Source organism: Protopterus annectens, chromosome 16.part0, assembly GCF_019279795.1.
Source record: "Protopterus annectens isolate FY-2018-M chromosome 16.part0, PAN1.0, whole genome shotgun sequence".
Classification (NCBI taxonomy): Eukaryota; Metazoa; Chordata; order Ceratodontiformes; family Protopteridae; genus Protopterus; species Protopterus annectens.
The window spans coordinates 666,205,328-666,221,006 of NC_056750.1; the positions used below are offsets into that span (position 1 = coordinate 666,205,328).

The 15,679-nt window shown below is 37.0% G+C and overlaps 1 protein-coding gene across 1 annotated transcript in view; it reads left to right on the forward strand.

Moving 5' to 3' along the window:
• TMEM268 (transmembrane protein 268) overlaps positions 1 to 15,679 on the forward strand; it is a 242,874-nt gene that overhangs the window by 81,913 nt on the left and 145,282 nt on the right. Inside the window, exon 5 of the mRNA XM_044058167.1 lies at positions 10,045 to 10,290. Coding sequence (XP_043914102.1) covers positions 10,045 to 10,290 — 246 coding nt within the window. The remainder of the gene's footprint in view (positions 1 to 10,044; positions 10,291 to 15,679) is intronic.

Here is a 15,679-nt window from a genome sequence, read left to right on the forward strand (position 1 = left end):
TCCAGTATGAATCTACACTGTAAAAAGTTTGTCTGATAATTTTATGTATGTATGAAAGTTTACCTTTATCAGAAACTTTATGTTCTAAATTTAATATCAAGTAATCAATCAGTGTTGGAATAGATTCTTTAACTGTTATAGACATTAGATCTATTTTATTAATGAGATGTTGTCTAAAGGTCTGAACCTCTAACCAGCAAGTTTCTCTTAGATCAAATTCTTGTTTTAAGAAATCTAGATTTTTAACTTTATTATCAGATATCAACTGATACCAGTACTTTAGATCATTATGTATAGCTAAATGAGTTCCTTCAGAAGTAGATGACAAAAGCATACCCTGAGTATACATTATAGGGAATACAATACAATTCCATTCCCTATACTTAGGGTGCATGAATATAAAGTTACGATAGCTAATAATAATATTTAATGGGTAACAAACCATATGTTTAGGTGTAATAGGTGAAGTACAAAATTCCTTTAGTAACCATAACATGGAGTTATTTACAATCATATTTTTATGTGTTAAGGAGATTTTCATGAAGTGCATACTAATTAGCTCCCAATAATCTTTCCATTTTGCGACATATGACTGATCTATTAATAAAGTAATAACTTTTACAATAGAAGAGATAGTATATAAATTAAAGTCTGGAAAAGAAATACCCCTTGAGACCAGCTATTAGTATGTTTCTTTAATGCAATCCTAGGTCTATTAGGTGCCCATAGGAAATTTAACATTAGTGTATTCAGTTTCTTGATAATTATTTTTGTAGGTGGAAGTATTATTGATTGTATTAAGTATAAAATCTTGGGGAATATTATCATTTTAATAATTGTAAGTCTCTCCTCCATAGTAAAAAACATATTATTCCAGGTATTAAAAAGATTTTGTATATTAAGAAAACAGGTATTATAATTATTATATATAATAGATTTAATATCTTTAGATAGTATTATACCTAAATAAGTTATCTGACCTGAATTGGGTACATATTTAGTAAAATCACTAATGAGAATATTTTTTCGTGTATATATAGGTAGTATTTTAGTTTTTCTTCATTGAATATTAAACCAGAAATACTTTTAAAATTCATCATTTTATCAAATAGAGACTGCATAGAAGAATTAGATCCTGCTGATGTAATTAGAACATCATCTGCAAAAAGTTGAATTTTGGATGTTGTATTTTCATCTATTTCAAAACCCTCTATGTCAGTACTGTTTCTGATCAAATTAGCCCAAGGCTCCATTACTAAAGTGAATAATAGTGGAGAAAGTGGACATCCTTGTTTTGTACCTTTAAGAATGGGTATTTTTTGTGAAATATATGTTCCTACCTTAATATAAGCCAACATTCCTTTGTATAAATGCTCAATTAGATTTACAAATGCATCTGAGAAGTTTGTGCACTTAATTAAGGTAAACAGATAGTCCCAGCTTACTGAATCAAATGCTGAACTTATATCAAGACTAGTAAGTGTTAAATCTTTATTTTTCCTATTTGCAAAATCTATTAATGTTAAAGTTCTTCTTATATTATCAAAAGTATTTCTATTTACAATGAAGCCTGTCTGATCTATATCTATAATGCCGGGAATGATTGTCTTCAATCTATCAGCAAAAATACTCATAAACATTTTATAATCAACATTAAGTAATGAGATGGGCCGATATGAAGAACATCTAGTTGGATCTTTATTAGGTTTTAAAATTGGCAAAATAAATGTATATTGCCAAGATGGGGGGGTTATTAACTCAGTTTGGGCCAAAATAAAAACCTTATGTATTAATGAATATGTACGTTTAGAAAGGATTTTATATATCTCTGGTATAATACCATCATTACCCGGTGCTTTGTTTGATTTAAGCTTATTTATTTGTGTAATAACTTCTGTATATGAAATACTCTTGTCCAATAGTTTAATCTGTTGTTTATTAAGCTTTTTATTCATGTTTGTGGTTATAAACTCCTTTATTTTATCTTTAGGTTCCATGTTAATGTTATTATGGTTAATTTTGTGAAAGTGATTTCTAAATTCATCTAGTATTTCTGGTATACTAGAAACATTCTTCTTTTCCTTAGAGAAAAGATTTCTTTGATATGGTTTTGTTTATTCAACCTTTTGTTTTATTTTTAAGTCTATGTAAGTATTTGGGGCTTATTGAATAAGACAAAACTTGTATTTCTCTAAAGTTATTTTAACTTTATGAGTTAAAATTTCTTTGTATTTCTCATTTAGTTTGTTTATTTCTTCAATAACTTTCTTGTCCATAATATTTTCTTTATTATTATGTTTATAATAGTCTAATTTACTTTGAATATCTAACAATTCCTTATCCCAAGATTTCCTTTTATTATTATACCATCTGATACTTTGTCCATATAGATATGATTTTAAGGCATCCCAAACATAAACAATGGAGACTTCAGGAGTATTATTTATGTCTAAAAATGTTTTACTTCTGAAAGTATATATTCTTTATAGTCTTTTAGTTGAGTTAAGTATGCTGGTATCCTTTTGATCTGAACATTATGAGTATTTTTTATCATTAATTCAAAAAACAATAGAATTATCATCAGATATAGGACATGAAATGATTTTGGAATTAATTAAATCTGTTACCATCTGGTTAGAAATAAAGACCCTATCTATTTTTGAATACGTTTTGTATCTGTTAGAAAAAAAGGTGTATGGTAATGATTTTGAATCTATCTGATTATTAATATCATTCAAATGATAAGAATTAGCAAAATCATTTAAATGTTTTGCATTAGATGTAATTCTTCTTTTCCCTATAGTGGTAGTATCACTTTCATGTAGTATACAATTAAAGTCACCAGCTAAAATAATATCTCCTATAGAGAATGATATGATCTTATCAAGATGATGTTTCACTGTATTAATACCAATTTCAGGTATCCAATATACATTAATTAAAGTGTAAGTCTTCCCATTAATTTGTATTGTAACCATACAAAACATTCCTTTGTCATCCTGATAAGACTTAATGGTTTTAGGAATGGGCATACTTTTATTCCATAAAATAGCCACTCCTCTTTTTTCTGAGTGTGCTCTGAACTAACCAATACTGTATATTTGTTTGTGGCTAGTTTATCAATATCTTTTTTCAAGAGATGGGTTTCTTGCAGGAAGACTAAGTTGGCCTTATGTAAATTAATGTATCTTATTAGGCTTGCCCTTTTACATGGATTATTCAATCCATTAATGTTTAAAGAAATTCCTCTTAAAGATGTCATTTGGCATTTTAAAACTTAAGAATCTTATGATCAAAATAACAAATAACAAGATAAGTAATGTTACATCTCCTCCTTTAGGTGTACCTTTAAATATAGCTGTAATTATTGAATCTCTTATGGGATTTTGTATAGGATTCAATTTTGTTTGTAGTGACAATGAATGTACAAAATATATTGTGGATGTCAAAACTATATACAAATAACAATGAACAAGTGAAAATAATGTAAGGATTAAACCTTGCATCCAGCCTGGAGTTATAAACTCCAACTTAGAGTAGTATTTACCACTCAAGTTAACCCCCTACCCTAAGCAGCAGTACATCAGCTACCACCTTATCAATTTAATACTAGTTATATTTAACTGAGGTTAACAGTTTTCAATTCAATTATCTAGCAAGACAAGACTACACATTTGGTAAAACAGCATCATATAAACTAAAATAAACCTTTTTTTAAAAAAAAAACTGTTCATACTACTATATACATCCATGTAATATAAAACACTTGTATTCAAATAGCATTCAAATAATCTTGATGTTAGAAATCAAGAGGAGAGAAAATAAGTTCTAACATTCATTTAAATCAAAAACTTTGGCTAATATGATTCAGACATTACATATATTAAGATGCATCTATTTTCTGTCATGTAAATGCAATTAACAGCTTCCAAAAAAAACTTGAATTGCTTGTATATGAGCATTTACTCAAACTCATTATTGTCAATAGAATAAAATATTGTATTCATAGAAATTGTTATAAATCATACTGCATAGTTATGCAGATTCTCAGAAACACTTATATACATATATACATACACACACACATACACACACACACACACATATATATACATATATATATATATATATATACGCATACACATATATATATATATATATATATATATACATACACACACACATATACATATATATATATATATATATATATATATATATATACACATACACATATACATATATATATATATATATATATATATATATATACACACACACACACACACACACACACACACACATATATATATATCTGATCTCACTGAGTTGTGTCCTTGCTGAGCACTATCCTACTTGCTGTCCCTACAATAAATCTGTCTGCTTTATACAAAATAATGCACAGCAAACACATTTTAGTAACCAGATTTTACAACCATGCTATACTACTGCTTTAAAATATATCACATGACAATTTCTTCCAGAATAGAGTTATAAAATTATTTATGCTTGTCAATCAGATGAATTAAATGAGTTATAGTAATGTATATGTTTGGAACATAAGTTTTTAACACAGATTATTAAGCTGCTGTTAAGTAGATTTTCAAAAACACTTGAATAAATGTTTCATTTTCTATGCCTTCTAAAATAAGACATTTACTTACTACAAGAAACTGTATCATTTAAACTCATTATAACTGACATATGTTATGAATTATAACATAGATATTTAAGTAATTATATAAAATAACTCACATTTAGATGTTAAAGAGTTCATTTTCCTTCACATAGTCGCATTTGCATCATTTCTATTTCCTGGTAGTGTGTTATTCCTGAATCTGTGATGTGTCAGTGTGATATCTAGATCAAAGGTTAGACTAACTGCTTTCAGCTTCTCTGTGAGAATTCTGAGAGTTGAAGCTTTTGAAGTAGCTCATGGACACTGTGCATGAGACAGCCCACATCCCAGATTGTCTCTCTTAACATTTTGGCGGGAAACTTATTAAAAACTAGTGACAAACATTCATTTAGCAGTGTAAATGCATCTAAACATGACAAAACCTTCACAATGTATTTTATAGGTTATTACAGCCTCTATGTAAGTGAAATTACGCCCAAAATTATTAATAAGTAATAAAACTCAATATTTTTGACCCAACTCAATTTTTATGCAAATCTTATTATTGACTGTGTCTATATGATCAAAAGCATTTCTATATATTAATAAAGAAAAGAAAAAGAGAGTAGAAAATAAAAGGGTGTAAGGCAGAAATAAAAAAAATGTAAGAGAAAGCTATAAGAAGTATATACAATGGAATATTACTTACTGTTTATATTAATAGAGTTAAAAATAAAACATATTATTTACTATTATTTAGTTCTAATTATTATTAGTTAAAGCATGACAGATTATTTACAAACAAGCATAAGCAGTATAATCAAGAAAGTATAATTAGGAATAGCATTTGAAGAACATATAAACTTTTTACAAGGAATAAATATGTTATTATTCTATTAATCATATTTTCATTACTCTTCTCTTCCTGCCCTCCCCCACCCTTTACCCACTACATAATCTAAATAGAATGTCATTGTTTAAACAAAGAAAAGAAGAAAAGGAGAAGAAAAAAAAAAGATAAAGAAAAAAAATGTATCAAATTACTGACCTTACTTCTCCTTTTCAGAAAGAGAAACAAGTTGAATCATAGCTTGTCATTAAATCTCCAGATATTTTGACTGGTTATGAAACAAAACATTTCTTTGCACACAGAGAATAACTTTGATTAAATCTTTTTCAAAATATTTGTGGCTTCTTGGAAATGCAGGAACTATATTTAAAAAGATTAATAATGAAATAAAATGATGAGAGAAAAAAAAACATAGAACAAATCATTTGTTTTTTAGTCTCTTCTTCTTCTCTGAAGTCTTCCACGAAGTTTCAGTTGCCAGTCTCTTTAATGAAGGACTAGCCCATTCCATTTCCTCTATTTTATCCAAAATCTTATTTTTTTGATAAACAACAAAGCAGAGTCTAAGTCATCGAAAATTTTAGGACCATCAGGAATGAAGATTTTAAGCTTGGCAGGAAACAGAAGGTATGTTTTAAACTGTGCTTTTTTAAGCTCCCTTATTAGTGGCAGAAAAACTTTTCTTTTAGCTATTACCATGGAAGAATAGTCATTGTCAAAACGCACAGTTGTCTCATTAATCTTAACAGGAGCTTTAGCCCAAGCAGATTTAAGAACCATCTCTTTATCAAAAGGTGATAGAAATCTAACTATAACTGATCTAGGATATTTTTTGTTAGAGTTAGTATTAGCTATAGATCTATGTGCTCTTACGATACCAAAAGAGAATGCTTCTGGTAAGTCTAAAGTTTTAGGGAGCCATGTTGTTAAAAAATAAGTAATATTGTTACCTTCAATATTTTCTGGCAGTCCAAAAATCCTAATGTTATTGCGCCTAGATCTATTTTCCAGGTCATCCAGCTTTGTTTGTAAATGTGTATTTTGTTTCAGCAGAAACTCAATGTTGATTTCCTCTTCTTGTATTCTATTTTCCATGTCATTCACAGCTTCTTCTATGCCTGTCATCTGGATCTTCTGTTGTTGCAGGTCTATATGTAACAAGTCTATTTGTTTTGTATTTTTTTCTATGAAGGTGTCTATTTTAGTATCCATTTTATCCATCTTAGCAGTAAGTTGCTGGATTATAATTATCAGAGACTGAAGTTCTTTCTTGATGCTGGAGTCTTGAGAATTTGTCTTACTGGAACTCATTTCAGACTGATAAACTGACAGGAAAATTTCCAAATTGATTTCTGACAGGAATATTGTTAAGATTTCCTTTCTTTTTTAGATATAGTTCAAGAACTATATAAAACAAACATATTTAGAAAGAAAATTACTTCAAAAATTAATTTTTTAAGTAATTAATTCCTGTCAGTGTAATGAAATTGGTGGAGCTGAAGAAATCTGCTGCTATCCTGTGTTCATCCTTGGCCACGCCCCTGTGTATATGTTTCTGATAGCTCACGTGTCTTTCTGTTTGTACCCTCTATGCAACTATTATGTGACTCTTGAGTTGTGTTTTTTACTTTTATCATTTAATAACTATACCTGTGATTAATAACATCGAAGGCTTCCTGTTATGCTAAATGTTTCAAAACATAAGTAATTGTCTACTTATAGCATCCAGATGAGGTTTATTATAAGAATAAATATGTGCCCATGTCCACTGATGTTTGACTCACTGACCTAATCAAATTAATAAAGAACTGCACAATCAAAGACAGTATGATAGAATAGTCGTGCTTTTTTATGGGAAATTTACACATTTCTTATGTTGCCTATACAAAGACGACAGAAAACTATTCTGCAGTCATTTCCCAGGTAATCATAAGGTAAGTCAGATGAATGACATAATTATTAAGGCTGTTAACTACCTACTATCTACATCTTATTCAGCTGACACGGAAATGAGTACACTGTGTTAACCACTCAGTTCTAAACTGCAGGTGTATGTTCATTTTCTTGTTCATGGACATGTGTAACTATACCCTATTAACATTACAGTGTTAACCAGTCACTTCCAAACTGTTGTGTATGCATTTTCTCATCGTGAAAATATGTAGCTATCACCTGTTAACCTTGCAATGTTTGCCATTCAGTTATAAACTGCTGCTATGTGTGTATTTTCTGTTTATGAACATATGTAGCTATCGCCTGTTAACCTTACTGTGTTAGCCAGTCAGTTATAACAGTCCTAACAATTGGGTATAGATCCAGTCCATCAGGAATACCAGAACCATAGAGCTGGGCGCCGTCGTTGGCGCATTGGCGCGTGACGTCAGTCGTCAGGGTACTAACGCAATCATCAAGGCCCTATCCTCAGTCTTTTATTTCTAGCCGCGTGGCTCAAGGTTGCAGAGTAAGTTTTTCCAACACAAACAAAAGATCCCCAGAAAGGAGAGGTAGAGCTCTCGTGGGGGTCTTATATATTCTTGCCCTCTAAGAAACTGCTCAAATTCAGCTCCAGAAAAATTCCCTTCCTTGCTGCACTCCAAAATAAAAATCTCTTCCATTTTGCACCTCTCTCCTCCTTGTACTAGGTCGCTCTAGCTTCCATATCACATAAAAAACTTGTTGAGGAAGTTGAGACCTGCTGTGTTTCAACAGAATATGCCAGGCTGTTAGAGATGAGAGTGTGAAGCTTGACATTGAGCAGATGACCGTCAATCAAGTAAAATCATTGCTTGCCTGAAGAGAATGTAAGAATCTTGCTTGTTGATGTACCCATTGCCACGTGCAGTTGTTGTGTTGTCTGATACCTGTCCTGGTCCTGGAAGAAGTAACTCCTTGAAAAAAAAAAGCGAACTGGACTGCGCTGCATCTCCTTCATGTTGATATATATGTAGTGTAGTCTGGCGGGCAGGCTTCTTGTTATCACTTTCCAGCAAGATGGCTCTCCCCAAAGCAATATGTCCGAGGCATCTGTCGTTAATCTGACTGCGCCTGGCGGGTCAGAGAGTCTCCTTGTTTAGGTGACATTCCTGAGCCCACCACAAAATTCCCCTTGAAGGCAAGGTATTATGGGAATGACAGTGTCACTCTTACAAATGCCCATGCTTCAGGCACCCTATATAGTACCTATCAGGTTTAACAGGAGCAGGAGGGCAAAGAATCAGGGTTCAGGAAGCCTCTGCAAAACATCTTCCCACCAGTCAACAACAGGTATATAGCTAAGGGCCTATGCTGGGGTAAGTAAAGAATTCCCTAAGCCTCTTCCTGGAATCATGGCCTCCCCAAAGTCCCCTCATGATGAATCAGAGTCTGAAAATGAAAAATCCTCCAGGAGGAGAAGCCGCAAGGAGTGGCATCATCCACATCAGAATCAGAATAAGGATACTCCCAATCATCATAGAGAGAGGACTCAAGCCTCTGAACAGTGTTCAAAACAAGCACTCTCGGCTCCACCTAGGCCTCTTAGCAGGAGGGGGGGAACCCCTAATCATATAGTAATCAAATCTTCTGCCATTTAAGCATATATATTAGGTACAGAACCAGAAAAAGAAAGCTAGGCCCCCCCACTGAAGCTGAAATTGGCCTACCTCTAAAAGCTTTAGCAACAGAAGGGAACTACTGTGGGACAAGGGACAAGAGGGATAGGCCCTTGAGAGAGCCCCTTCAGCCTGGCCTGCCTCGGACATGCCGGAGACTCCATAGAAACTCTGGCAAAACCTGGCTCTCCCACTGAGCCTCCCTAAGAACCGGCGCCCCTAACTGCGGTTCACCAACCCTGAAACTTCAACCTTTGTCCCCTGTTTTCCTGAATGTGTCGGGTGTTCCCGAACATCCGGCGGCCCGGGCATTTTACTAATTTTCCCAAACACTAACCCTAAACAGTCTAACCTCCTCTTAATTAAAACCTTGTTAAACTAGCACAAGAGCGGCAACCAACAACGTCGTCGCCAACTCCTAAACAAAAAAATACACAAACAAGTATATCCAAATCATATATCTGTATCTGTTTCCATACAGTTATTCACTTTCTGACATCCGGTTAAATACTGAAACAGAAAAACCAAAATGTTCCCCAACGAAATTGCCCTAGCCAACTGATTCGGTCTGAAAACCCGGTTTTCGGAAATATCTCAAACCAACCTGCACTTGCAAAAACGCTTCTGCATCGGACCACGCGGGCAAAAAGAAGACTAGAGATAGGGCGCGGTCATGTGTACTTCTGACGTACTGACGCGTCAGTCTATCGCCAGTGACGACGTCTTCCTACTCTGGCGGTATTCGGGCCGACTGGATGCGGACTATACCCAATTGTTAGGACTGCAGCAATGGAAGACGAAGAACATCTTGCTTCTGTGTGTATTTTTTGTTCATGGACATATGTAGCTATCATTTGTGAACCTTCAGCACCCTGTCATAAATGTTTATGTCTTGAAGCAGTACCCTTACCATTCAATAATGTTATAACAACTTTCCCTGAATGATTCCCAACTCCAGCTTATTAATCGTCATCAATATTTCACAGGCATGTTACCTGACTATGTGGGCAAATATCTACTCGATTGTTGGAATGTTTCCATTTGGAAGTATGTGGTTTACCGGCATTTTCATAACCATTATTGCAGCTGCATTCACTGGAGTGATTCTACTGTACATTGCATGGCACAACAAAAAGGTACCCAATATCCACTCTGAAATTTTACTGAAATTCTCTAAAGATTCTACAACTTTTCTAATCAATTCTGTGAACCAGCGAGAGCTTGATTTAGCTGTAGTTATTAAACAGTAAAGTTTAGACAACCAAAAGTTATTTATTGTAAGTCTTTGAGAATACAAAGTGTGTTTTATTTTGAGCATCCAGCAAACTGCTGACATCTGTTGAATAAAATCATGAAATGCAGACTGCAGGCTTCTACTCAAGATAATGTTGTCAAGTAACCTGCAAATAGCATTCATATATAAGCCAAAGCATTTTCTATGTAGATGCAAACTGATGGCTGTCTCTTTTCCTATGATTGGTAACATTTACTACATTGGAATGAAATCAGTTCCGTAAAGTCTAAACATGGCTCTCTTGGCTCTGATTAATTTAACATAGATATATTATTACTATAACATGTGAACCAATCCTCAGTGGCAGTCTATCTTTGATTTGTATAAGAATTACTTCCTTAATAGAAATACTGGTACACACATATCAAATTGTGTTTATTCTTTACCATCAGTTCCCTTTCCTGGAAAATCTTGTCTTTTTTTTTGGTCTACGTGTTTGTTTATTTTTATTTATTTGATATTTATTAACCTGGCAAAGTCCAACTGGGCAGGTGCCCTTTTCAGCAGAGGTCCAGGAAGAAAAGCTCCACAAAATTGTAAAATTACAAAACAGTAGATAAAGCACAGTAAAACAAACAACACAGTGGATAAATCACAGTAAAACAATATATTGAGGACATAGCATAATAAAATATAGTACATGACATTTTTAGGGAACATAACTAACATTAAAGTAATTAGTAGAAACTTTGAGTGAAGCATATGGAGTTTTATATGTGCGTACATGTGTATGGTAAGCTGCATTGTACTTTGTGATTTATAAATCAATAAAATAACACTTAGAACATCATATTGTGTAGTGTGTTTCTTCTCTCTGTGTGGTAACATGGGAAACAAGGCCAATAAAGCTTAATAATGCTTGATTTTAAGGTCTATGTTTCTAAAGTACAGCCAAACAATTCAGTTATGCTGTACTGACATGGTCAAAAATGTCTGTAGTTAGTTGGGTTTGGCTTTATGGGCCAAAATGTAATTATAAAGGCATAAAAAGTAAAACATCATGGGCATTCAGAAGCCACGTAGCTGAAACACTGGTATGTCCTTAAGGGGTCATTCCACTATAGTAGGTCTAAGGTATTACACAGTGAAAACTCTAATTTGGCTGGGTATTTCTTGAAGTTTTTACTGAATGGTTTGTCTGTGCGACCATTTTACCCTTTGGTTTGAACAGTACTACTGTATAGTACAGCAAGCTGAGCAGTAAAGACAGAGCAATTGAGGAAGCTGGAGGTGAGGGAGATGAAGCACCTGAGATGGGTGTTAGGATGCACACTGTGAGACAGAAAAAGAACTAAAAACATCCAAGCAGAGGCCCAAGTAACTCCAATTGCAGAGAAGGTCAAAGAGAACAGATAAAGGTTGTTGAAGCACATGTGCAGGACAGCAGATAACAATATTCTGAAGATTTGTGAAATGCAGGAAGAAGGCAAGAGGACACAAGAGCATCCAGGAAAGAGGTGAATGGATTGTGAGAGAGAAGACCTCTGATGTTCAGGAATGATTTTCAAAGAAGGTAGGAGAGTGGCACTGAAAACACAGAACTGGTGACAGTTGACATGGCACTGGAATCCCATGTAGAAAATGGGGAAATAAACAGGTGTTTTTGAGGTATGTGCATGTCCCAGCTGTTTGCTGGAGCTGTTTGGTATCAGTGGATGAATGTGTACCAGTGCCAGCTTGCAGTCATCAACAGACTTGGTCAACCACTTTATGTTCAGAGAAGGTACCAGCAACTTTCACAACCTGAGATTTGTTGGATAGTCAATTTGAAATCCACTGACTAACACAGAAGTTTACAATAAGTTTATCTAAATATTTAAGAATACCAGCATGAGGACTAGTGACAGTAGCTTTGGCCAAATTGAGATAAGCAGTCTTCACCAAGTGTCCACTGTCCACAGCCTCTGTGATCTTTTTTTTCCCTCTCTCTCTCTCCTTAGGTCTTGCACATTCCCACAGTGGATCTTGCCAGAGCTGATTGTTTTATGTACCATTCATATTTTTAAGTTCTTTCAAAACCCTTTCCTCTTTGAACAAAAAGGGATCAGTCCATTCTCCCAGGATCTTCAATCGGCTAGATTTGGAAAATCACCCTTTCTTGCTTTGTGGACAGCAAAGATAAGTATTCATTTTTTTTATTTGGCATCCCAAGTTTTTACCAATTTTTTTATCCCAGTTCCAGCAATTTAATTGGACTACTGGGGACTTTTTTCACTCACAAAATTATTACATGGAGAAAGTAAGAAACATACCAAATTGGGGAAGAGGATGGTATACTCATTATCTCAGGATTTCCAAGATGGCTACTTACAGAGCAACATGAAGATTATATATTTCCAGTGTGAAAACTGAGAAACTGTTGAAAAGCTAGAAAGAATTATCAGATGTTAAGTTGTCTATCTCGCCTTCATTCTTGCTGGATGGGTTCGAGCCGACCTTGCCCCCTCGGCCTCCTCTAAAAGCTCGAGAGTTGGTTCCACCGCTCGAGGCTCCCCTATATCCCACAATGCTAGGCGAGTTACCTCAGATCTCGCTTGCCGCTACAGCTCGAGGTTGGTTGCTTCTACCGGTTCCTGGTGAGTGTTAGCTTTTTATACAAAAGTTACTCTTTTTCCCCTTTAACTTTAATTCTTCCTAAATTAGTGTAGGATATAGATCTTTATCCCGAATATTTTTCCCGTTTCTTATTAAAAGAACCGTTGGTTCTTCCCTTGGGCCTTTGGCCTTCCTTCCCTAGTGTGTTTGTGTAGTTACTTTAACTTTTTGAGCTTAATTACTAGTATTTATACTAAAATTGTTAATTATTTTTAGTATTAATAATTTTTTCTGACAGGGTATAACTGTGTGTTTGGGTGTGTGTTAGTGTACACCTGTCAGTTAGGATAATGTCAAAGGAAGCAAAGGTCTTGATTCAAGAAGTGTGATGCGTGCTGTCAGAAAATGTCTCTGACAGACGCCACACTTCTTGTGTCTAGCCTTTGTGGTTTTGGCACCTGCAGGACTCCTGTGCTGTGTGCCATGGCTTCAGCCCCAGGGACCTGCAGGAGAGAAAAAACAAGTTGATTCTGAGAGGCTTGTTAAAACCAGAGGATTCCCTGTCAGTTTCAACAGGGAAGCCCTCTAAGGCATCGAGGTCTTCGGCCCGGCTTCTGAGCCGAGACCTCAGGTTGTTCAACCTTTGCCTTTATCGGCTCCGGCTGGAGCCGATAAGACTCAGTCCACAGTTTCTGTGGCTTCCTCGGCTCCGGCCAGAGCCAAGGTTATCGATTCGGCTCCGACAAGATCTTCGCACCCGACAACCAAAAAGAGCGCTAGGTCAGCTTCTCCTGGCTCCGTTCATTCGGCTCCAGGATCTCCCTGCTGTCTGAACGGAGCCAAAGGTCTCATTCCTCTAGGTCATCGAGGCTTTCCGATCATGACCTTCAGAGGGTGGTGAGTCGACTACTTAAGTCCGAGGCACTAGCCCAGATGCTTCAGAGCCCGACTCATCAGTCGGTGCCTGCCCCGTCCATCAACTCTTTCCTCCTTCGACTCTTTTGAGTTCGTTCGAACCGAGACTGTGGTCACTTCGAGCTGAGACAATTGTCTTCATTCCGGCCCGCCCGCTTTCTTCCGTGGAGGAATCTCGGCGCCGACCTCCCTCCGGCTCGAGGGGTGAGTGGCATCGACCCTTGTCCGACCCCCTCTCCCTCTCGGTGCTTCGCTGGTGAGTTCGGCTCTGACATCGGCCTCGGAGCCATCACTGTCGGTGCGAGGGGTCCTTAGCTCCTCGGAGCGGGGACCTCTGGCTCTGCCTGACAGGGGTGCTTTTGAGGTCATGCGGAGTGTGTTAGAGCCTGGCTCTACTCCACAGTCGGCTCCGTCAGCCCCTCCTCTATGCTGCCTCAGGGTAAGTCGACTCACTCCCTCATCCCGGACCGCAGAGAGCCAGCTCCTCAGGAGCCCCTTTGGGATTTCATCCTCTTCCGAGGCCTCTCCTGATTTGGCAGAAGAGCCCCTCGGAAGAGGAAGTGCAAGAGGAAGCACATTGACTCACCTGAGTCTATCACATCGGACACAGATCTGGATGATTCTGAGGGTTCCCCCCCGTTCCCCTTCTGAAGATGTCTCATTTGCAGACATTCTGGAGATCCTTAAACAGAGGGGAAATTGGCCAGCCCTCAACCCTTCGGAGGAACAATCTCTGTATCTTGAGGCGTTTGGCTCTCGTCCTTACACCTCCTGGGTGTCCCCCTTGACCCCCTCATGCAGGTGGTTGCTAAGAAGGCATGGACGGCTCCTGATTCAGTGGACCCCACTCCCAGGAGACCCTCCAAATTCATCACAGCTCCATCAGACAAGCAATTTTTATCAAAAGGAGTTTCTGTGGATGCTATGGTGGTAGCTGCCGCCACAAAGAAGGAACTGGCTGATCCTTCAGTGCCTGTCCATCCACCTAACAAGGAATCTAGGTCCATGGATAGGTACGGAAGCGGATGTTCTCCTCAGCGACATTTACCATGCGTCGCTGAATTACCTGTGCCATTTCACTCGTCTTCAAAGGGACTTGATCAAGGCGAGTGAAATGTTGAAGGACCCTACAGCTGAGGGTTTCCAAGAGAAAATGAACACGCAGCTGGCTATCCTTAATTCCATTTCCAACTCCTCCATGCGCCTCTCTTATGCGGCCGATGGAGCGAGCAGAGCCGAGGAACAGGGTAGCCTTACGTAGGCACGCCTGGATGCGGCTATGCAACTTTGCGGAACCTTTCAAGACGTCTTTCACGAACTCCCTTTGATGGATCATCTCTTTTGGTCCTCAAGTGAAAGAAACCCTGACTAGGTGCGAGACTGATGGCAAGACCCTTTCTGCCGCCGGAGTCCGTTGACTCCTTCTAGGCCTTACCCCAAAGGCCAGAAGGGTGGAAAGATGTGGTTCCGTAAACAATCTCAAGGGACTTAGCCTGACGACAGAGTCGTTTTCCTACCAGAGGCAGAGGTGGGAATAACAATGGTAGACGCCGCCCTAGGGGCAGGGGGTCCAGAACCAGGGCAATCGGGAAGCCTTTCCTGACAAGCCCTTTCAGCATCCCTGAGGTGTTGCCCGACTGCCCATCTTCGGAGGCAGTCGGGGAAGATTGTCACTGTACCCAGAAGCCTGGCTATCCCTGACTCAAGACAAATGGGTACAGTCCATCATTCAAGGCTATTCTATCCCCTTTCTTCGCTTTCCAAATCAGTCAAAAATCCCTTCCAGATGTTCCACCCGCTCAAAGGGATATAGCAGCTTTGGAAATTTCAAAACTGCTTGCAAAAGAGCAATTCAGCCAGTGTCAGCAGACCAACAA